General features: G+C 45.6%; 1 protein-coding gene across 1 annotated transcript in view; it reads left to right on the plus strand.

Moving 5' to 3' along the window:
* LOC137423031 (drebrin-like protein) overlaps positions 1–23,124 on the plus strand; it is a 160,156-nt gene that overhangs the window by 79,453 nt on the left and 57,579 nt on the right. Inside the window, exons 7-10 of the mRNA XM_068109806.2 lie at positions 12,107–12,258; positions 15,405–15,459; positions 18,899–18,973; positions 20,598–20,709. Coding sequence (XP_067965907.2) covers positions 12,107–12,258; positions 15,405–15,459; positions 18,899–18,973; positions 20,598–20,709 — 394 coding nt within the window. The remainder of the gene's footprint in view (positions 1–12,106; positions 12,259–15,404; positions 15,460–18,898; positions 18,974–20,597; positions 20,710–23,124) is intronic.

The raw sequence follows: 23,124 nt of genomic DNA on the forward strand, positions 1-23,124 counted from the left end.
ACCAAGTAGGGGCTCGCTGTCAGCTCCTCGTCAGGGGCGGAGCCCGGTAACCCCCCGCACCCAATAGAAGCGGCGGACCGATCCCATCTGGGGCGGAGCCAACGAGCCGAGGGCGTGTCACTCCCCGCTGAGCATGCGCAGGAAGAGGGAGGTGACGTCAGATGCGCGCTGAGCTTGGAGAGAGAAGGACGCCACCAACCGAGCGCTGTGCCACCTCCCTGCATCTTTTGGACCGTGCTTTATCCTGTCCCTGAGCCAAGGTGCACCTTGTGCTATCAACCGACCTGTCCTTCCCTGCCATCAATCCCTGTGTAAGTCAGTCTTGTTCCGTTTGTCTGTGGTCTGTCTGGGATAGATAAGGTTGTGTCTAAGTGCCTATCTCTTCTGTGTCTTTACCTCATTGCCTTGTAATCTACCCCTTTTCTCCCCCACCAATTATATCATCCTCCGGAGGTCTTGAGAACTGTACCCCTTGCGTCGTTTCATTTATCCCAGTCGTTGTGTCCTTTCCTTCATTGATTTAGCATAGCGCGATTTGGTCAACGTCGGGTGGAATCGGGTAAGTTGGGGAAGAATCGGGGGAACTGTTAGGTCGCGGCAATACCACCGCTCGGTAAATAACATCTAATCCGCGATCCGTAACAATTGGTGTCGAGGAGTGAGATCGGACCCGAAGCGCGCTTAACGCGCTCAAAATTACAAGTAACCGAAATTTGTTTTGTTGTAAAATAAAAACCCGAATTTTGAAAGTCGCGCTATGGCAGATCAAGACGGCTGGGTTCCGGTAGAGGAGAGTGAGGCAGGGTCGATCCAGGACCAAATTGAGGGACATGAGGAGAGCGAAGCAGTGAGGGCGGCAGGTTCGCAAAATGGCGTCCTCGCGCACGAGGCTTCAGGCGCGCAAAGTGGCGTCCTCGCGCACGTGGGTGTAGCGGCACCAAATTTTGCCGCGCCCGTGACCGTAGCAGCGGCCGCAGCACCAATGAACTGGGGCCTATTCATGCAGCAGATGCAGGCCTTCATGGTCAAGGCGGATGAGGAGAGGGAAGAGAACAGGGGGATGAGAAACCAAATTTTAGGAATGGGGAACCGGATGGATGCTCAGAGTGAGCGATTGGAGGGCCAAATGGGGGTAATGGGGAACCGGATGGATGCTCAGGGTGAGCGATTGGAGGGCCAAATGGGGGTAATGAGGGACGAAGCGAGGGGTACCGGTGAGGGATTAGACAAGAAATTAGAGGGGTTAGACAATGGGATAGAAGGGGTGAAACATGGGTTAACGGGGGTAAAAAACAGAATGGCCGCTCAAGAGAATCAAATGGAAGGGATGAAAAAGGGGTTAGAGGGGTTAGAAAACAGTATGGAAGGCAAATTGAGGGACATGAGGGACCAAGCGGAAAGGGAAGTTAAAAAAATGGGGCAGCAGATAGAGGGGGTCAGAATGGGGGTAGAAACTAAATTGGATGCTCACAGGGAGGAAATGGAGCAGATGAGGGTGGCATCTGGGCAGGAGATGCAAGTGATGGGAGAAGAGATCAGAAGAGGTGTGAGTGAGGAGGTCGGAGGAGTGCGCGAGGAGGTGAGGCACTGTAAGGAGCGCATGGAGAAGGAGGTGAGAAAGGGGACTGTAAAATTGCAAGGTGGTATAGAGGAGTTGACGCTGGAAGTGGAGCAGCTGACGGAGGGACAAAAAGAACTAACGGAGCAGGTTCAAAGGAACACTGCGGTATTAGGAGGGTTAAAAGCGACACAAAACGACATAAAAAATGACTTGATAGCGACACAGAGGCAATGTCAGATGGTACGTGAGGGACTGACAACGAGGTTGGACGAGGTGACAGAGGTAATGGAGACGAAGGACCGGCAGGTGAGGACGCACATAGAAACGGTCAAGGTGGCCTTAGAGGACGAGCTTGAGGAGGCGCACGAGGAGATGAAGGAGGTGAAGCAGAAATTAGAAGAAGTGGAAGAATGGGTGAGCGAAATTAAGAAGCGACGGAGAGAGGATAAGAAAGAGATAAAGGAGGAAGTAAAAGAATTGGTCCAAAGTCTGTGTTCGGATCGTGATGATGTGCTCATTAACCGGATGAGGGATTCGCAGGTGATGGAGGAGAAGCGAAGAGGAAGAGGACCCGGTGTAAGTGGTGACCAATATGGTCGTGCGTATGATGCGCCAGGTGATTTAATAAGCTTGGGGGTCGAGATGGACCCGGGTGTTCGTGAGAGGCCGTTGGTGAAGTGTGCGACAGGTCTGGTGTGCGAAAAAGGAGGTGTGCGAGAAAGTCCGACTCTGGGGTGTGTGAGGGAAAAGTGCGTGCCAAGGAGTGAGGGTGCTGTCGAGAGTGAGTCGGTCGTAGCGCGTGTGCGAGGGAGCACATGGAAGCGCGTAGTGAGGATTGTTACGGAGGGTGTAAAGGGAGAATGCACGCCTGTGGTGAGTGTTACAGAGGATGTAACGGGAGAGGGTGTGCGAGAAAGGTGTGTAACGGACGGGTGCATGAGGAAAGAGTGCGCTGTCAAAAGTAAGGAAGAGTGTACACCTGTGGTGAGTGTTACAGAGGGTGTAACGGGAGAGTGTGCGCGAGAAAGGTGTGTAACGGACGGGTGCATGAGGAAAGAGTGCGCTGTCGAGAGTAAGGGTGAGTGCGCTGTCAAGAGTGGAGGTGAGAGTAGTAAGAGTGACACGGAGCGTGAGTTGGTTGTGACAGGTGAGCGAGGATGTACACCTGGAATGGAAGGATGCACACCTGGAATGGAAGAGCGTGTGTGGGAATGCACACTGGAATTGGTAGTGAGGCGCGTGGTTGGGTGTGCGAGTGAAAGCACACCTGTGATTGTCACAGAGGAGGTGACCGAGGAAGGGGCGCGAAGAGGTGTGTTGGTGAGGTGTGCGACCAACGAATGTGTGCCAAAGTGTTCGGTGGTCAGGTGTGTGACCAAGGCTGTGAGTGGAATGAGTGTACCTGGGTGTGTTAGAGAAGGTACGACGAGGAGCATGGGAACAGCTGGAGGTATGAGCAAGAAAGGGGTAGCGTATGCATGTAAGCATGCAGGTGAAGCATCGACGGTAACCGGGTTAGCGGTTAGAGCGACTTATAGCCGAATCGGGCCCTCTGTGCGTGCCGGGCTTCGCGTGCCGCGAGAACCAGCAGGGATCCGAGCCACGGCGGGTTCGAAAGGACCGCCGTACGCGATCCACGCTGGGCCTCGCTTTGAACGGCCGCGTCCGTGCTCCACTAGGCGGAGCGGGCAGCCCGATAGGAAGGGTCGTCATGGCGACCACTTTTTGTTGAGGCATTCCGGCAGGTCGAGATCGGGCCATGGGATGGCTCCGCGCCGAGGTGGTGCGTGGGATCTCGGCACGGGTAAGCCCCCGTCCCTGCACCGAGTGCCGGACGCATCCAGCCGCTGGCACAAAACAACCCGCATTCATTGCTCGGCTGTACGAAGCCGAGCTTTAGAAGGGAATTGGCGCACCGAGAGGATCTAATAAGTAGACGGGTGATGAGGTTAGTGTTTTGGACCCAAAATTAGAAAAAAAACAAAATTTGATGATTGGCAAAGGATTGGCAGTAATGATTGGCAGATGATGGGTAGTGATTGGCAAATTTTTGATTTGTTGAAATTTGATGTGCAAAATTGGTAGTGGGAGATGCCCGATGTGGTGGGATGGCAACTCTGTCATCCCTCACAAACTGGGGGCAAATGCGCTATAGATTATGGGGTGTATGGCAGTGGAAACTAGCCCGGGTGGGTTAGGATATTGTGTGTAGGGATCTAGCAAAGATGACATTAGGTAACGTTAAGGTTTAGATAGTGACTGATACCTGTAGTGGGGACGCAGGTAGATTAGTGTGGATGATAATGACGAGGGAGCGCAATAGTTTAAAGGGACGACTGGGAAGCGCAAGTTTCAGAGGGGAGTAGTTAGATGAGATGATGCTGTGTGAGAACTGGACAGGTATGTGGAGCAGTGTATGAGTAGTGAGTGTTGTGGATCAGCGCGAATGCGCTTGGGGGAGAGAAGGGTGCAGGCGGCACCAAGTATGAGAGCACAGGTGTGCAAGTACAGGTGTGTGGAATACATGGAGTATTGGAATGAGTGGTGTGGAGAGAGTTGGAGTAAGTGGTACGGAGTGGTGTGCATGGTGCGAAGGTGTGGATGGGGGAAGAGTGGACCCCTTTCACGAGTACCCGGGGCGGGTAGTGTAAGTGTTAGGTAGAGGGTATAGGTAAATTGTGGTTGGATATTGGCATTTGTGGTGCGGTTGCAGAATGGTATTGTGGATGGGTGCATTAGTGTTGTGGAAATGGCTGGGCGTGTAGCCTGTTGGTGTGTGTAGTTGGTTTGGGCACTCCACCACTGTGAGGATGTCGGCCAGGTGAGGCCGCAGGTGGGCTCTGGGAGCCGTTAGTGTCAGTGGGTGCCTGAAGATCCCGGGTGTGGATCGGGCAGCCCGTGCCAGAGAGGGCACTGAGGGGGTGAGAGTGCTAGAGGGCCTTCCCCAGTTAGTTAGGTTAGGGTGAGGAGCAGGTAAGCTCGGGTGGCAACTACAGTGGTGGAGGTGTGCAGGTGGGTAGACCTGCTGGGAGAGCTACACGTCACAGCCCAGAAATTGTGCGAGGGCACCGGGAGATGAATCGGGGGAGTGAGACCCCAAATTGAGAAGCACCACAGTTTGGTCAATGGGAATTGGTTTTTAGAACCCATAGTGTAAGTTGGCCAATGGATTGGCAGGGAAAGACCCCGGGTAATGTAAAGTTGTTAAAGTCATTTAGGAAATAGTTAGGATTGATGAACCTGTCGCACCATACGCAGACACTTACCTGTGGCGATGATGACTCCACACCTGTGTTCCTTTGTTCTGTGTTGCAGGAAAGGAGAATTGCTGTGTGGATTTGTGAGACGCATCACGATGTGGATGAGACATTGGGGTGATTCCATCTCTCCCTCCTTAGGAGGGACTGATGATGAATTGGTGATGGCAAATTTTGATGAGAGTTGGAAATGGCAAATTTGATTGGTTAGGAGGGAGAGAAGACAAATTTGGTTTATGGGAGGAACGGGGAAGACAGTAGGGACGTTTGTTGATGTGTAAAGTAGATGTTTATGGGTAGTGTTGTGTTTTGTGGATACAGTAAGGGGTAAGGGAGGGGCAATGTAGGTTACCTGGTGGGGGGGGGGGGGGGCGTACGGTAGGAACGTACCTGTCTCACCTGGTTCCCATGTGCCCCCAGTGTGCATTACCTTATATTGCGTGCACTTTTGCGCCCTTACCACCATACTCACTTGTCTTCCTTTGTCTCCCACCTCCGAGGATCTGGCTTTGGGGCGGAGAGAGAGGAGAGAGAGGTGCTGGCTCCGCAGTTGTGGGCCTGTACTTTCGCTGCTTGCTGCCTGGATCGATACACCATATGGACCGCAATTTTTGTGGCCGCCCACAATGGACCGCAGTTCTTTTGCGGGCAAGCACCACCCGTTGATGGACCTCTGGGTCAACGTGGCACCTATGCCATACAGGTGAACCACTTTTAGTTGGCCCCCCTGACGGCCACAATTCAGAAATGGACGCGGTTGGCGCCTTTCTTTATTTCTAAAGAAGCCAGAAGGCCAAGTGCACTCCATGAAGGCAAGATCAGCGGCAGAACATCGGCCGGCTGCGACACCACCGGTGACCATGGACACTTAATTGTGCATTGTTTATGAACACTTTATTGGTGCACCGGATGGTGCTGACTGTGTGTATGGGGTGGTGCTTTTGGTGCTTGGATGGGGTGCTCTGCACATTATTAAAGGCCGTAGGGCCACAGGGCACTCGTGGGTTGGTGTATCGATGCTGGCATGCGTGCTCTCTCTCTATGCATAACATCTGCATGTGTTCCTCAAAGAACAGGTCCTGGATCGTAGTGTAAATATCAGTCTTGTGTAAATAATGCCCCCTACCGGCTGTATGTTTAGTTTGAGGATGCTTTCCGCGATTCGGTTATCCTGTGGGTGTGTTTCTGTGAGGAGAAGGGTGCAACGTCGCAGGGGGACATATTTACTCATTTGTGAACATCTGTAAAACTGTCGCACTCAGGGTTGAGTTAATAGTAGAGGGAACTACATCTGAGTGCCACACTAACGTAGGTAAAAATTTATCGGGTCGGGACGCCCCGAGGTAGAGAAGGGTGCAATGTTGCGGATATGAGATTGGCATCCATCCATATCCGCTTGTAAATATTCCCCTATTTCCTCCATGCTTCCCAACTATCCCCAATCCCCCATTCCCTAGTCCCATTTCCTGTAAACAACACTCTGTAGACCCGACCTCCCCCTATTTCCCCCATTAAATGTCGCATCCAGGTCCACCGCATCTCACGTAGACAACTATAGGACATCTTGCTAGTTATTCTTAGTTTATGTCAGTTAAGGACTCGTTTCCATTAATTCTGACTCTTCGTTGCACCAGAATGTGATTGTATGGCACCGTTAGGAAGTTTAGGACCTCCCAATACCTCCCCGCAGCTCTTCCTCACGGTTCAGCAACAACAACAGCAACAACAACAACAGCGGCGGCGGCGCGGGGAGTGTGCGTCCTCACTCCGGCTTGGTTGGTGGGGGGTGTTGGGAGGGCACCAAGCCTTTCCAACGAGCCGCCATCGACCATGTGCTCGACGGGGTTACCAAGTAGGGGCTCGCTGTCAGCTCCTCGTCAGGGGCGGAGCCCGGTAACCCCCCGCACCCAATAGAAGCGGCGGACCGATCCCATCTGGGGCAGAGCCAACGAGCCAAGGGCGTGTCACTCCCCGCTGAGCATGCGCAGGAAGAGGGAGGTGACGTCAGATGCGCGCTGAGCTTGGAGAGAGAAGGACGCCACCAACCGAGCGCTGTGCCACCTCCCTGCATCTTTTGGACCGTGCTTTATCCTGTCCCTGAGCCAAGGTGCACCTTGTGCTATCAACCGACCTGTCCTTCCCTGCCATCAATCCCTGTGTAAGTCAGTCTTGTTCCGTTTGTCTGTGGTCTGTCTGGGATAGATAAGGTTGTGTCTAAGTGCCTATCTCTTCTGTGTCTTTACCTCATTGCCTTGTAATCTACCCCTTTTCTCCCCCACCAATTATATCATCCTCCGAAGGTCTTGAGAACTGTACCCCTTGCGTCGTTTCATTTATCCCAGTCGTTGTGTCCTTTCCTTCATTGATTTAGCATAGCGCGATTTGGTCAACGTCGGGTGGAATCGGGTAAGTTGGGAAGAATCGGGGGAACTGTTAGGTCGCGGCAATACCACCGCTCGGTAAATAACATCTAATCCGCGATGCGTAACAATTTATATATATATAGATATATATAGATATATATATATATATATATATATATATATATATATATATATATATATATATATATATATATATATATATATATATATATATATATATATATATATATATATATATATATATATATATATATATATATATATATATATATATATATATATATATATATAGATAGATAGATAGATAGATATATATATATATATATATATATATATATATATATATATATATATATATATATATATATATATATATATATATATATATATATATATATGTAGATATATGTAGATATATATATATAGATATATATATATGTAGATATATATATATATAGATATATATAGATATATATATATATATGTAGATATATATATGTAGATGTAGATATATATAGATATATATAGATATATATAGATATATATAGATATATATATATATATATATAATCGGGAGATTAAATCAGACGCGGACGTAGCTTCAGGACTTCGATCTTTAATTCGACAAGCTTTCGACCAACAAAGGTCTTCTTCTGAGTCGGCCCCAAGTTCAACGGTTGAACTTGGGGACGACTCAGAAGAAGACCTTTGTTGGTCGAAAGCTTGTCGAATTAAAGATCGAAGTCCTGAAGCTACGTCCGCGTCTGACTAAATCTCCCGATTATTTATTCAATGCAAATGAGACGCCCTGCTCGTACTGTGGAGTTTCTACTATTTCTCACATACACATATATATATATATATATATATATATATATATATATATATATATATATATATATATATATATATATATATATATACACACACACACACACACACAGTGTATTCAGACCCCTTCACTTTTTTCACATTTTGTTATGTTGCAGCCTTATGCTGAAATCGTTTAAAAATCATTTTTCCCTCATCAATCTACACTCGATACCCCATAATGACAAAGAGAAAACAGGATTTTAGAAACTTTTGCAAATTTATTAAAAAGAAAAAACTGGAATATCACATTGACATAAGTATTCAGACCCTTAACTCATTACTTAGTTGAAGCACATTTGGCAGCGATTACAGCCTCGAGTCTTCTTGGGTATGACGCGACAAGCTTTGCACACATGGATTTGGGGATTTTCTGCCATTCTTCTCTGCAGATCCTCTCAAGCTTTGTCAGGTTGGATGGGGACTGTCGGTGGACAGCCATTTTCAGGTCTCTCCAGAGATGTTCGATTGGGTTCAAGTCAGGACTCTGGCTGGGCCACTCAAGGACCTTCACAGAGTTGTCCCTAAGCCACTCCTGCATTACCTTGGCTGTGTGCTTAGGGTCATTGTCCTGTTGGAAGGTGAACCTTCGGCCCAGTCTGAAGTCCTCAGCGCTCTGTTTCAGGTTTTCATTAAGGATATCTCTGTACTTTGCTCTGTTCATTGTTCCCTCAACCCTGACCAGTCCCCCAGTCCCTGCTGCTGAAAAACACCCCCACAGCATGATGCTGCCACCACCATGTTTCACCGTTGGGATGGTATTGGGCAGGTGATGAGCAGTGCCTGGTTTCCTCCAGACATGACGCTTAGAATTGAGGCCAAACAGTTCAATCTTGGTTTCATCAGACCACAGAATCTCGTTTCTCACAGTCTGAGAGTCCTTTCGGTGCTTTTTTGCAAACTCCAAGCGGGCTTTCATGTGTCTCACTGAGGAGAGGCCTCCGTCTGGCCACTCTGCCATGCAGCCCAGATCGGTGGAGTGTTGCAGTGATGGTTGTCCTTCTGGAAGTTTCTCCAATCTCCACACAGGATCTCTGCAGCTCAGCCAGAGTGACCATCGGGTTCTTGGTCACCTCTCTTACCAAGGCCCTTCTCCCCCGATTGCCCAGTTTGGCCGGGCGGCCAGCTCTTGGAAGAGTCCTGGTTGTTCCAAACTCTTCCATTTAAGAATTATGGAGGCCACTGTGCTCTTGGGAACCTTCAATGCAGCAGAAATGTTTTTGTCGGCTTCCCCAGATCTGTGCCTCGACACAATCCTGTCTCTGAGCTCTGCAGGCAGTTCCTTCGACCTCATGGCTTGGTTTTTGCTCTGATATGCATTGTCAGTTGTGAGACCTTATATGGACAGGTGTGTGCCTTTCCAAATCATGTCCAATCAATTGAATTTACCACAGGTGGACTCCAATCAAGGTGTAGAAACATCTCAAAGATGATCAAGATAAATGGGAGGCACCTGAGCTAAATTTCAAGTGTCATAGCAAAGGGTATGAATACCTATGTCAATTGATATTTCAGTTTTTTCTTTTTAAAAAATTTGCCAAACTTTCTAAAATCCTATTTTATCTTTGTCATTATGGGGTATTGAGTGTAGATTGATGAGGGAAAAAATGAATTTAAACGATTTCAGCACAAGGCTGAAACATAACAAAATGTGAAAAAAGTGAAGGGGTCTGAATACTTCCTGAATGCACTTTATATGTTGGTTTCCTTTTTGCACTCTGCCCAAAGCAGCCTCTTATGCCTAGAAACTAAACACAGTACCAAACACCTTAAAATCTGTTCTGCCATGTAATGTTGTGTTAGCTTGTGGATGAGCTTAACAATGGTGGAAAATTAACATTGTTTTAGTGCTAGGTAGTAGGTGGATCGCAGAAATGTTTTTACTTTTTTGTATACTAAGTCGAGGCTCATGTAAGAGCTAACACATGGAACATCTAATAAAGGCAGTGGGTGACGAGGAAGAGAGAGAGAGGGAAGCACAACAACAGTAGAGAACAGGTCTGTCATACCGGAGGAGGGAGTAACCAGGAAGAGATATTAAGGAATCGGAGACATCTTTAAGGAGGAAAGTTTCTGTTAAGCAGATTACATCTGGTTTGTCAGAAGCAACCTGTATGAAGAGATCAATCAGGTTTGAGCGAAGGCTGTGGAAGTGAGGGCTGCGATGGAGTACAAAGGATAAAAAAGATGGACATTGCAAGGACTTTCAGGAAAGAAAACGGAATTTGAAGGAGGTGGAGTTGGGGTGTATTAAAGGGGGTATAAAAGATCAAAGTTTTGGATGGGAAAAGATAAGAGATGGTGGTGAGCAGCTGTTTTGAAGACCTAGAGGGAGGAGTGGGATTGAAGAGTGTGGGAGATTGTTCCAGAGGTGAGGAAAAAAGAGGAATGAAAGAGTGGAGGTGAGCAGAGAGTCTTTATTTTGGCAGTTTCACCAGAAGAGGGTTGCTGGCAGATCTTGTGTGTCCTGCAGGAATATTTGGGGGACAGTGCACTTACAGAGCAGGGGGTTCAAGGCCGGAGAGGAGTCAGTAGATGACAGAAAGACCACCAACCTGCCTGCATTGAGCGAGTGAAAGGCCCTCAGAATTAGCTTCATCTTGGGAGATACCAATGATTCTGAAAGCCTTGGTTTCTACAGCGTGATGCCAAGCTAGGTGTGAGGCAGGAGCACCAGCCCAGAGGGGAGAGCAGTATTCCATTGAGCTGCAGATGAAAGCCTTGTTTGTGGTGAGGAGCTCAAGTGTGCCATAGAAGGACTTCATAAGGGGTGTTTAAAAGCATTTTACCTTTTTTTCCCCGAGGCATGCTTCCTTTTATGCACGTTAAAATACCCGAGAATAGAATAACGCAAGTTTAATATTTAGTGATAGGCTATTTTAACGTGCATCAAAGGAAGCATCATGCCTTCGGGGGGGGGGGGGGGGCGGTGGGGGAGGGAGGAAAAATGTTTTGCAATACCCCTTACGACGGAGGATGCCCAGTGGGTGACTAGCTTTGGAAGCCAGCTTGGAAATGTGGTTTCCCCAGGAAAGATCATGGCAGATAGGGAGACCCAAAAGTTTGAATGACAGAACTTCTTGGAGAGGATTGTTGAGAAAGTCGATGGGAGGGTTGTCCAGTCTGTCTTTATGGAGAGACATAGTGAGGGTGAGATTTGTCAGGATTGAAAGACATGTTCTACTTGTTTAACTGGTTTGTGATTTTTGTCCAGGTCTGCAGAGAGTGAAAGGGCCGCTGCCTGCTGATCTGAGGGTTGAGATATGGTGCGGCAGAGAGTGGAGACCTCAGCAAAAAGATAGAGAGGATTTTCCAGAGTTGGAAAGATCATTAATGAAGACAAGAAAAAGCACAGGGCCTCTTACTGCCTTGAGGAACTCCAGCCTGGACAGGAAGAGTTGATGAGAGAATTCCATATGCAGCCATGTGTTGAACGACAGGAGAGAAAGTCCGTGAGATTGACATGTTAAGAACCATTTGAAAACAATATATAAACTTCGTAAAATTGCTAAAACTAGAAAAGGATCACATGTTTGTATAGGACATAACATAAGCTGCAGCCTTCAGGGTTTGTGGGAAGGCTTTGAATTGGTGGGCAATTTGAAGGCAATATTCCTTGCTTGGTGGAAAAGAGGTGTGAAATAATAGAGGTAAACAAAAAGTATGAAATATGACAATTTGCATATTGTACCAACTTTTGCTAAGTTTTACATAGTCTGTTTTGAGTATAACTGTGATGATGTCCTATAATCACCAAGGTCAAAGGTGAGGCAACTCAGAATTCTGTTATGCAAGACACCAGAAAAATAATCTGTCGCATTATTCCAGCTTTTGTCATGAATGTCTAGCTGTTATTGGTTGTGACAATAAAATTGATCATTCAGAAATGAGAAATCTTTTTGGGGAGGGTTTTTTAGTCGATGTGTTTGGTTATGGGTGGTGATGGGAAATTTCAAAGCATGATTTGTTGAATATTTTTCAGCCATGTTATCTTGAATATTGCATCCAATGCACAAGGAATTTATCGTTTTCAGAAGGAGGAAAAAAGGCGCAAAGAGGAGGAGAAACACAAGATTCGAGAAGAACGTGCAAAACTGGAGCAAGAGTGGTGCAAACGTGAACAAAAAGAAGCTACAGAACGTGAAAAACGTTTCCATGAAAAGGCCAAAGAGATTGATGAAATCAAGTACTGTACTCATTCTCTCCTTTCTACTTTATTCCAAATGTTCGAGGTATTTGAGGCAACTTGACATGTTAAGAATCAGTTTGCTTGCCCTTTTAATTTATGTTTTAAATACGAGTACATCCGCTCACTGCGGGGGCAGCAGGAAGGGTCATTCCTCTTTGGGTATATAGATTATAGTGATCTATGGTCGGGACTCAAGAGCATTGGGTGTGTTCATTTATCAAGTTTCTTGTGGATAAGTCGCCAAGTGGTTTAAGCATTCGAGCAAGCAGTCCATTCAAAACCGTTAATGAACGGCTGGCTTGGCAAGCTCTAGCTGGCTGCTTGGTAAAAGAGCACACCCCGGGCTTCCTCCCTTTCTGTTTCATGTTAAACAGCAGGAGCAACTGTTTCAAAAGGCCGCCATGAAAAACGCCACGTTAGCGGCAGGAAAGGTCATGTTATTAACCCAACCCTTGTGGGTTATATAGAGTATGTTATGGATTCGTCACTTCCGTCGTTGTGGTTTTCATCCACTGTAAGCATTTTTGGTTCCATGTACTATTATTGTTATCGTTTAAGTGAAATGGAGATAACTGTTTTCAAAAGGTAAAAAATTAGTGTTTTAAAAGAAACCAGAAACCGGATTGGGAGAAACCGGAAGAAGAAGAGGACGAAGAAAAAAAAGGCGGAGCAAGTGAGGTGGGGAAGAAAAGCCGAGCTGCTTTTGAGGTCTCAAGGAGACACTGGCGAACGGGGGTCACGAGCAAACTTTGTGTTTCCTGGGAAAGGGATTCCTGTGACAGAGTGGTTATCACTGTGACAGATAAACCTGCGTGTCTGGTTTTGTGGTTGATTCCGAAGATAATCATTGGAGAGCAGGTACGCCTCCAGTACGGGCCCGCCCGCCATTTCGCCTCGCTCCCGCCATTTCGCATTGCTCCAGCCTTTTCACCTCGCTCCAGCCATTTCACCGCACCCAGCCATTAGCCTGGTTTGCGAGTGTAACGTGGATTTCGATTGGGAATTTGTGGTTCTCCGTTTGGGAGCCGCTGAACGTTCATACCCGAAGGTGTGATTCCCCAGTCGCCTTTTGGGTGCACCTTTGCGCCTCTTTGGCAGCGTTGACTGTCAGCCGACTTGGATTCTGGTCTCGATTCGACATTTTTCTTGCGATCACCGGAGCGTGGAACGACTTTGGCTTGGTGCCGGTACAATGACTTTGGGAATGTTCTTTTCGCTCACTTGGAGCACAGTGAGTTATTGAATAAGAAACTGATGGTACCATCATAGGAATTATATGGTATTTTTGTGGTGCAATTGAAACATATTGTACTTGTGCTGTTATACTTGTGTGACCTTAATACAATACTTGTTTTTGGTAACAATTGGTTGGTGTGGTTTCACCATTGGTCATTGACACATTATAACACATCTTTCTGCCGTGACTCCTTTCGGGGCTCGGATGTACACTGTGACCGGGGTTTGGGGAGGAGCATGTAACAAGTACAATAGATCTTCACTCAGTTCTGTAAGTAAAACTTACCTCACGGATGTCGGGATTCCTCCAAATTTCTTTATTTAATGTTATAAACAGCATTAATGACTGTTAAAAAAGCTAATCATACGTGTTTGGGTTTATACTATTTTTACTTCTGGTGGAGGCTGTTGCTCCCATAAAATCGGCATGATAAGCCATTTATAAACATTGACATGACGTTTGTTCAAGGAGGAGAAATCCCTTGGGGATGTGGGAAATTAGTATTAATATTGTTTTGTAAAAACATTAATATTATGCTATTATCATTCGTTTTGTTATTCGAAGCGGCCTTGGAAAAACGCCACAATAAAGCTAATTTAACATTGATATACACCTCAACGTGCAACCCCATTGACGGCAATGGTGGGGAAACCCCGATTGGGGGAGTAAAAACCCCTTGAGGGGAGAAAATGAATGCGCTACAACCTTCATTATGTTAACCCTTAGACATCCTGTCAAGTTTGGTTGAGATTGGATGTAACGACTGAATGTATCGTGGTCAAAAAATCATCATCAGACAGACAGACACCAAATTGCGTATTTTAGTATGATACACCGATGCCTCCTAATAACCACCTCCTACATGTGATGTGTGCAAGCTTTGAGATCATTGTCGATTTGTTTTAACTCGCTTCTACGTTACACTCCTCTTTGCAGACATTCTATTCATGCTTACGTGCATCGACTCTAGATGACATAGTATAGCAGGAGGAGTTTCATCATCAACCACAGTGGTGACACAACATTGCTGCTCACCATCTGTGCACAGTTTGAGCATGATTAATCAGATAATGCAAAGATCACACTGTTGATTTGCAAATTTCCTCATCCTTAGTTTAAAAACGAGGAAATATTTTATTAGAATAAACATTGTAACTGACTTCTGTCTTAGTTGTTTAGTTAATATACTAAAGTATACTGTAGTACACATTGGTACATATAAAAGAATGCAATTATCCAGCAGACGGAAGATATTTGTGCGTATGTGGGGAGACTATAATTAACATAAGCTTGTGATAAGGCTCTATAATCCTCTTTCACAAGGCCATGCCAAAATTTCTGGTAATGTCACCAAAAAAAAAATGCAAATAGGCGTTCAAACCACAAACCGAATGAACTGCTCTACCCTGCACAGGGAGCTGGCTGTTTGGACGACTGGTTAAAGATATATTTCCTCCTGCTCTACTGCTGTGGGTTTGATTCCCATGGCTGCCCTTTCGCCATCCCACACTTAGCAATTTGGCGTGTATGCCAAACATCCGTTGATACAAGTTGAGGGAGTGCTTCGTTCAGCAATGGACTGAAATAGGCTCGCTTACTACCTTGCATAGTCCACCCATTACTTAAGCATTGCTCCACATGGAGAGCAACCCGTTAAACTGGTTAAAGTAATCGTTTTTTTATGCTTGCACAAAGGGGTGTTAAAGTGAGCTTGTGCATGCCACATGTGCTTCGACAAAGTGACGTTTCGTCGTCATTATTATTATACTGATAGAAATATATTTCAGCAGCTACATATTGAAGGTTTTTCTTCCTTGTGTAGAATTTAATTTTGGTCTTTCCAAATCCACATAACCAACAAATGTATTGATATGTCACTTTTATCCTGTACATGTTTGGAATGCAGACAATACCAAGAAAAAGCAGATGCAGAGGACAGAAGCAAAGAGAAGCAAAGATGGGTGTGTAAACAAGGAACACCTTATCACAATATATATTCTTTATAATATTGTTACACATTGGGGATGTGGGGGTGGGAGCTTGGGAGCTATGAGGCTTAGGAATGGTCTGGTCTCCATGTAGGTTTTAGTTTCGTTCCTTGTATAAATCTGTGTCTAGAATCAAGTTTTCTGATACATATCCCATTTACTGAGATGGGATTTGTCCAAAATAGTGCTGGAGAGGTTAAGGATATCTGTCATGTGGAATATCGGTCTCGTAGGAAATGGAAGTTCCATGGGTGCTGCGTGCAGCCAGCCAGACCCCTACATCGGGGTCGACAATTGGCTCCCCAGCAGGCATTGACGTTTGCTTTATACCTACTGGTGGAGGGAAGAAGGCCAGGTGCATGCATGCATGTTGCCCCCCCCCCCCCTCTTTCGTCCCTTGCTCTCGCTCTCTGCCTCTTCTTTTCTGTGTGCTGTGCCTGTTGAGGATGTGGTGGAGCTCTACCTCACCCCACCAAAATTCCCTTGCCTCTCTGCTCATGTTCGTCTGCCTGCCCGCACACGTGGAACCTTGAAAGAAGGGGGGCTACAAACCACACGACAGTGGCGGTGTGTGCCGCAGCCCCCCTCCCCCAAGTCCAACTCTCTGTCCTCCACTACCCCCGGGCTTTTTCTACGCCACCTGGGGCTTTTCTCTTCACCGAGCTCGGTTAGGGTTAGCTGCCTAATGGATGCCTGAATCTCAATTAGATTCAAGAACGTCTAGATTTATATTTTCAGAGATTGGGCAAAAGATTAGCAGATGCAGTTTAACATAAATAAATGTAAGGTGCTGGGGATGGGTAAAAATAATAAAAACAAGTACAGATACATTCAAAGTACACCGCCCCCATGCCAAATAATTAAATATCCTACAGCGTGGCATTGCCGGGGCGCCTCCGGCGCCCGGCAATACTGCAGTGCAGCTCATAGAGGCTGCATTGGGAGAGCCCGGACAATATTATTGGCACCATTTAGAAGTTGTTAGAAAGAATTGGCTATCAAGCAGGTGATTCTCCTTTACTTTGGAATTGAACTCACCTGTGGTGAGTTGCAGGTACCTGCAATATAAAAATCACTCATTCAACCAGTTTGCATCGAGAAAAGGAGTCATTCTGCTGTTTTGTGTTACTGTGTACCGCAATGAGCATGGAGAAAAGAAAGAAAACCAGAGAATTGTCTGAGGTCAGACAAGATTGTAGGCATGGACAATCTCAAGGCAACAAGTCCATCTCCAGAGACCTTTATGTTCCTGTGTCCACTGTACGCAATGTTATCAGGAAGTTTAAGGCCCATGGCACTACAGCCAACCTCCCTGGATGTGGCCGCAAGAGAAAACTTTATCAAAGAGTGCGGCGAAGGATTGTTCGAATGGTGGAGAATGCACCTCGATCAACTGCGAAACAAATACAAGCCGACCTTCAGACACAAGGTACGACAGTTTCAACTTGCACCATCCGTCGCCAACTCAATGAAAGGGTGTTCGATGGTCGGAGACCCAGTACTGAGAGAGAGACAAAAGAAAGCATGACTGAAGATTGCCAAAATCCTTCTGGGAGAAAATCCTGTGGGCAGATGAGATCAAATTAGAGCTTTTTGGGAAATCACATCATCTCTATGTTTGCAGAAAACAAAATAAAACCTTCAAAGAAAAGAACACCTTCCCTACAGTCAAACATGGAGGAGGTTCATTGATGTTTTGGGGTTGCTGTGCTGCCTCTGGCACTGGGTACCTTGAATGTGTAGATGGCATCATGAAATCAGGAGATTACCAAGGCATTTTGGAGTGCAATGTTCAACCCAGTGCCAAAAAGCTGGGTCTCCGTCGAAGGTCATGGGTCTTGCAGCAGGACAATGATCCCAAACACACTTCAAAAAGGACCCAGTAATGGTTGAAGACCAAGTTCTGGACTGTTTTGAATTGACCTGCAATGAGTCCAGATCTAAATCCCATTGAACACCTGTGTGGAGATCTGAAAACAGCAGTTGGGAGAAGGCACCCTTCAAATCTGGGAGAACTGGAGCAGTTCGCACAAGAATAGGGCCAAACTGCTAGTAGAGAGGTGTAGGAAGCTCATTCATGGCTATAGGAAGCGCTTGACTGCAGGTATTTTGTCCAAAGATTGTGCTACCAAATATGAAGTATACGGTGTCAATAATTTTGTCAATGCCATTTCTTTTTATTTTCTGATTTTCTGATATATTAAGTTCTGAATCAAAAACAAAGGTTCTGTAATATTAACAGTGAAATAAGGAATTGTGGAGACCAAATACTTTTGTCAATTTCAACTTATTTTTAGAGAAAATTGTGAGTTATTTGAAACTAGAATGGCACTCTTCAACGTCTCGACATCGACTGATATGCCTCCGCCCACATTATTACATCATTATAATACTTGTATCGAGTTTGATTTAAATCCATTCAGCTGTGCCCAAATTAGCACATTTTTACCTGACATGACCTCTCACTTTTGATCTATTGACCCCAAAATTTAATCGGTTCATGTTTACATCATTATACAGATCTGTGGCAAGTTTTAATTTAAATCCCTTCAGCCATTCTCAAGTTGTAGACCTATTACAGATTTGACCTTTGACCTCTTGCCCCCCTAAAATCTAATCTGTTCATCTTTACATCATTGTACATAAGTGTACCAAATTTGGTCAGAATCCCATCACTGGTTCACAAGTTATCGCGGTAACAGTATTTTCACCTAGCATGACCTCTGACCTTTGGCCTTTGCCCTCGTGACCCCAAAATCTAATCAGTTTATCTTTACCTCATTATACATGCCTGCACCAAGTTTGATGAAGATCTCATTAGCCGTTCTCAAGTTATCGCGGTAACGAAAACTTATCATGGACGGACAGCCGGAAGGACAACCTGAAAACGTAATGCCTCCAGCGACTTCGTCGGCAGAGGCATAAAAAAATGCAAGGGTGCCAATATTTTTGGCCACGACTGTAGATAGAGCATGGATGGGTTGGCATCACATTTCTCCTTAATCGCCACACTGACTGCGAAGAGAAAAATGACTTCACAAGATGCCGTGACAGCAACCAGAGGGCTCCAGGAAGTTGCATCACCTCCTCACAGATAACTTGTGATGGTGTAAAGTAAAATAAAAATCATTTCCAGTGTTGTATCATGTCTTTGCATGTCTGTGAAATAGTTGTCTGACAAATCTTCCACGAACCCTAGATGGAATGAAAAATAATTGCACATTGCTACCTATTGGTGAATTATTCTGATTTGCTTACCAGTTCAATGATTTTAAAAATCAGATAAAAAAATTGGGGAATGTGGGGGTTTGTTGTGTGCTTCTGAGCACTATTTTTTGGAGCAGCGCCCACCATTCTTCCATTCTCCTTTTTGCTTGATTTGGTGTGTTTTTTTGTTTTGTTTGTTTGTCAGGAGAAGGATGAGCAAGAGTATCAGAACCGGATGCAGCGTGGAATCAAGAAGAGCGAGTCTGTAGAAAAAGCTGCTGTGAGTAAGAAACTGCAGTACTTACTGCATTTCCAGCAGAGGGCTGCAGCAACCTTTCAAGTCTATAACATGCCTAGCCTTTGATCAGCAGATGTTATTATTATTCCACTGATGTAATGCATTATAAATTTCAGAGAGAGGAGAGAGAGAGGAGAGGAGAGGAGAGGAGAGAGAACGAGAGAACGAATGAATTTATTGAAAATAAAATTTCTCCACCAGCTTCATCGAGAGAGAATCGTCGTGAATAAGCTTCTGAAGCCTCTTGGAGATTTTTTTTTTTTTAAATGTAGATTTGTTTTATTGTGTGACACTAGCTTGTGTCACACAAGCCTCTCCTCAGTGAAAGACACATGAAAGCCTGCTTGGAGTTTGCAAAAAAGCACCTAAGGGACTCTCAGACTGTGAGAAACATGATTCTGTGGTCTGATGAAACCAAGATTGAACTGTTTGGCTTCCATCTGGCCACTCTGCCATAAAGCCCAGATCGGTGGAGTGTTGTAGTGATGGTTGTCCTTCTGGAAATTTCTCCCATCTCCACACAGGATCTCTGGAGCTCAGCCAGTGACCATCTGGTTATTGGTCACCTCTTACCAAGGCCCTTCTCCCCGATTGCTCAGTTTGGCCGGGCGGCCAGCTCTAGGAAGAGTCCTGGTTGTTCCAAACTTCTTCCATTTAAGAATTATGGAGGCCACTGTGCTCTTGGGAACATTCAATGCAGCAGAGATTTTTTTTTGTAGGCCTCCCCAGATCTGTGCCTCGACACAATCCTGTCTCTGAGCTCTGCAGGCAGTTCCTTCGACCTCATGGCTTGGTTTTTGCTCTGATATGCATTGTCAGCTGTGAGACCTTATATACACAGGTGTGTGCCTTTCCAAATCATGTCCAATCAATTGAATTTACCGCAGGTGGACTCCAATCAAGGTGTGGAAACATCTCAAAGATAATAAAGAGAAATGGGAGGCACCTGAGCTAAATTTCAAGTGCCACAGCAAAGGGTATGAATACTTATGTCAATGTGATATTTCAGTTTTTTATTTTTAATAAATTTGCAAAACTTTCTAAAATCCTGTTTTCTCTTTGTCATTATGGGGTATTGAGTGTAGATTGATGAGGGAAAAAATGAATTTAAACGATTTCAGCATAAGGCTGCAACATAACAAAATGTGAAAAAAGTGAAGGGGTCTGAATACTTTCTGAATGCACTGTATTAACTGAGGGAGGAGATCGATGTGAGGATGAGCTTGACAGAGAGATTGGTAAAGAGCTAGCTGAGGTGAGCTGGACACCTGGTGTGGATAGAGTCAGAGAAGGCAAATAAAGTGGGAGGGTTGAGGGAGTAAGGTGGAAGGAAAAGAGGTAGACCTCAGCTGATGGGAAGATTGTTTGGGAAGGGATGCATCAAAGATAGGGGTGGTAGGAGAGTGGAGAGAGTTAGCTGGGGTAGATGGCAGTGGAGGAGTTTTGGCCAAAAGGCGTGGGACATCTGCAGCTTAGTACCATTATGCCTTATCCCATATCAAGGGAAATGAGGAGGAATAATAAGTTGTTGAAGCTACATGCATTCCAGTACACCATATCGTATCTGAGCCCATATATGTTTGATGTCATGGTTATTATTTGACAGGAAGCAGCCACATTGGTTCAGAAACGCACCCTCAATCCGAGAGAGATATTCAAACAGAAAGAGCGTGCTATGTCTTTTGATGAAACGGCAACTGTGACCCCACTCTCACCTGGTAAGCCTACATGCTGTGCATTAACTAAACTTTTCTCACTTGTACATGGCTTTGATAAAATCATTGCCATCAGTAGCAGAAAAATGTTGAAAGTTGTGCTGATATTGCTCATCATACCTGGTGTTTGCCCGTTTGTCATTCTCATCTGAACCTTCAGATAGAGAATATGCTGTGATCCCAGGTCTATACAAATCTCATATACCATGCTGACTTGTCCATTGAATATTAGTGGCCTTGTCCAACATGTGATTTATTATTCAAGCTCCCCCATGAGCTTTAGACACTGGAGAAAAAAATAATGCTTGATACAAGGCGCTTTATATTTATCCCCATGCTTTTTGGGAGAAAAAAAAATGGCGGGATACTGTAATTCCCTCCGCCACCGGCGGTGGATGGAGGTTATGTTTTCACCCCTGTTTGGCTGTCTGTTTGTCTGCGAACATGTTATTTCAAAAGGTTGTGGACAGATTCAGCCGAAATTTGGCAGTGATGTTGTGTATGTGACGAGGATGAATCGATTCGATTATGGTGAAGATCCGGATCCGGATCCAGCTAGTAGAATTTTTAAAGTGATTCTTCATCATTGGGAGATGCAGCCAAAAACGATATATAGCAGGATATCTCAAAAAGTTATTGACGGATTTGGACGAAACTTGGTGGAGAGATTGCATATGTGACAAGGAAGACTTGATTCCGTTTTGGTTAAGAGTCCTGACAGATTTATTGATTCCTGATTCCTGATGTCCTGACAATCCTGACAAATCTCACACTCTTACTATGTCTCTCTGAAAAGACCGACTGGACAATCCTCCCATCTACTTTCTCAACAATCCTCCAAGAAGTTCTGTCGCTCAAGCTTTTGGGTCTCACTATCTGCCATGATCTTTCCTGGGAAAACCACATTTCCAAGCTGGCCTCCAAAGCCAGTCGCCGACTGGGCATCCTCCGTCGTGTGAAGTCCTTCCTTGGCACACCTGAGCTCCTCACCACATACAAGGCTTTCATCCACAGCTCAATGGAATACTGTTCTCCCCTCTGGGCTGGTGCTCCTGCCTCACGCCTAGCTCGTCTTCACGCTGTTGAAACCAAAGCCTTCAGAATCATTGGAATCTCCCGCGATGAAGCTATCTCCGAGGGCCTTTCACTCACTCACCGCAGGCAGGTTTGTGGTCTTTGTCTTCTACCGACTCCTCTCCGGCCTTGCTCCCCCAGCTCTATCTGTGCTCTGTCCCCCAAATATCCAGATCCGGCCTATCGGTGGGATACAAAACATAAACTGTTCAGCCTAGCGGAGCTATGCGCTCTACCAAGTGCCGTTCTAGTTGATCATGCACTGCCAGCTGGTTCCAGATGTTGATTCTTGAAGTCGTAGACACCCACCTTGACAGCATTTTGCCATGCTGTATAGACAATCGTCAGTTGCTCAAAGTTCAAGTCAGGGATGTTCATTTTGTGCAGGATTGTTTCAGAGTATCTTTAACAAGAACCACCTTTATAGGCCATTTTTCCCCGCAGAGCAGGGATTGGCCTGTAGGTGTGTCTCACACGTACGAATGTCTTGGCCAGTCCATTGTAGTTGAGCATGGATTACGGCAGCTTCAATGCTAACTAAACTGGCCTTAGCCAGTACTTACATAATACATAATATAACACATAATACAATATTGTCTTGTGTGATATTGCAAAGGCGAGTGTCAGTCATTTGTTGAACATATCATACCCAACTTCCCCGCATGGGTGCTAATAATCTGGATTTAAAATTGTCTGGCCCACTACTTTATTACACCCTTGCAAGCAGCGAAGAGGAGTCAGGATTTTGCTTGGTGAAGAGCAGTGAAAATCCCCTTCGTGATATTGTAGGATGAGTGTGGTGGGGGAGAGAAGCACAGAAAGTTAGAGAGCTGCATGGTCTAAAGTACAGCCGTGTGCTAAGAGGGACTGGGAACAATGGGTGTGACCTGAGGCAAACAACTAAATTGTGGTTACATCCCTTGGGTGGACTAAAATGCTGTTCCAGTGCTGGTGGGTTGTTGAGATGGCCATCTGTGGAACCATTTCCACAAAGCAACGCCACCATTTTGGTAGTCTTAAAGATTGGCAATGAACGAAACAGTAGCAGAAAGCACCAGGGTGCCACTGTATGCTGATTCACCATGCACTTCCTGTCTGTACAGATGACTTTTAATTTCACACTGTTTGTAATTCTGTGACAGAAATACAAGAAGGTTAATTAAATATTTTGTATCTCCCCCTTTCATCCATCCAATTCTCTGTCACTCACCCCTCCATTTGACAATGCTTCTTCCGCACTTTACACCATGAGGCTTTAAAAGAACTATGCACTTTGACCTTGTTAACTCCAGGTCCCTCTTCCTCCTCCTCCCTACCTCCCCCCTGACAGTCAGGTAGCGGGGC

Source organism: Myxine glutinosa, chromosome 3, assembly GCF_964187855.1.
Source record: "Myxine glutinosa chromosome 3, kmMyxGlut1.1, whole genome shotgun sequence".
Taxonomy (NCBI): domain Eukaryota; kingdom Metazoa; phylum Chordata; class Myxini; order Myxiniformes; family Myxinidae; genus Myxine; species Myxine glutinosa.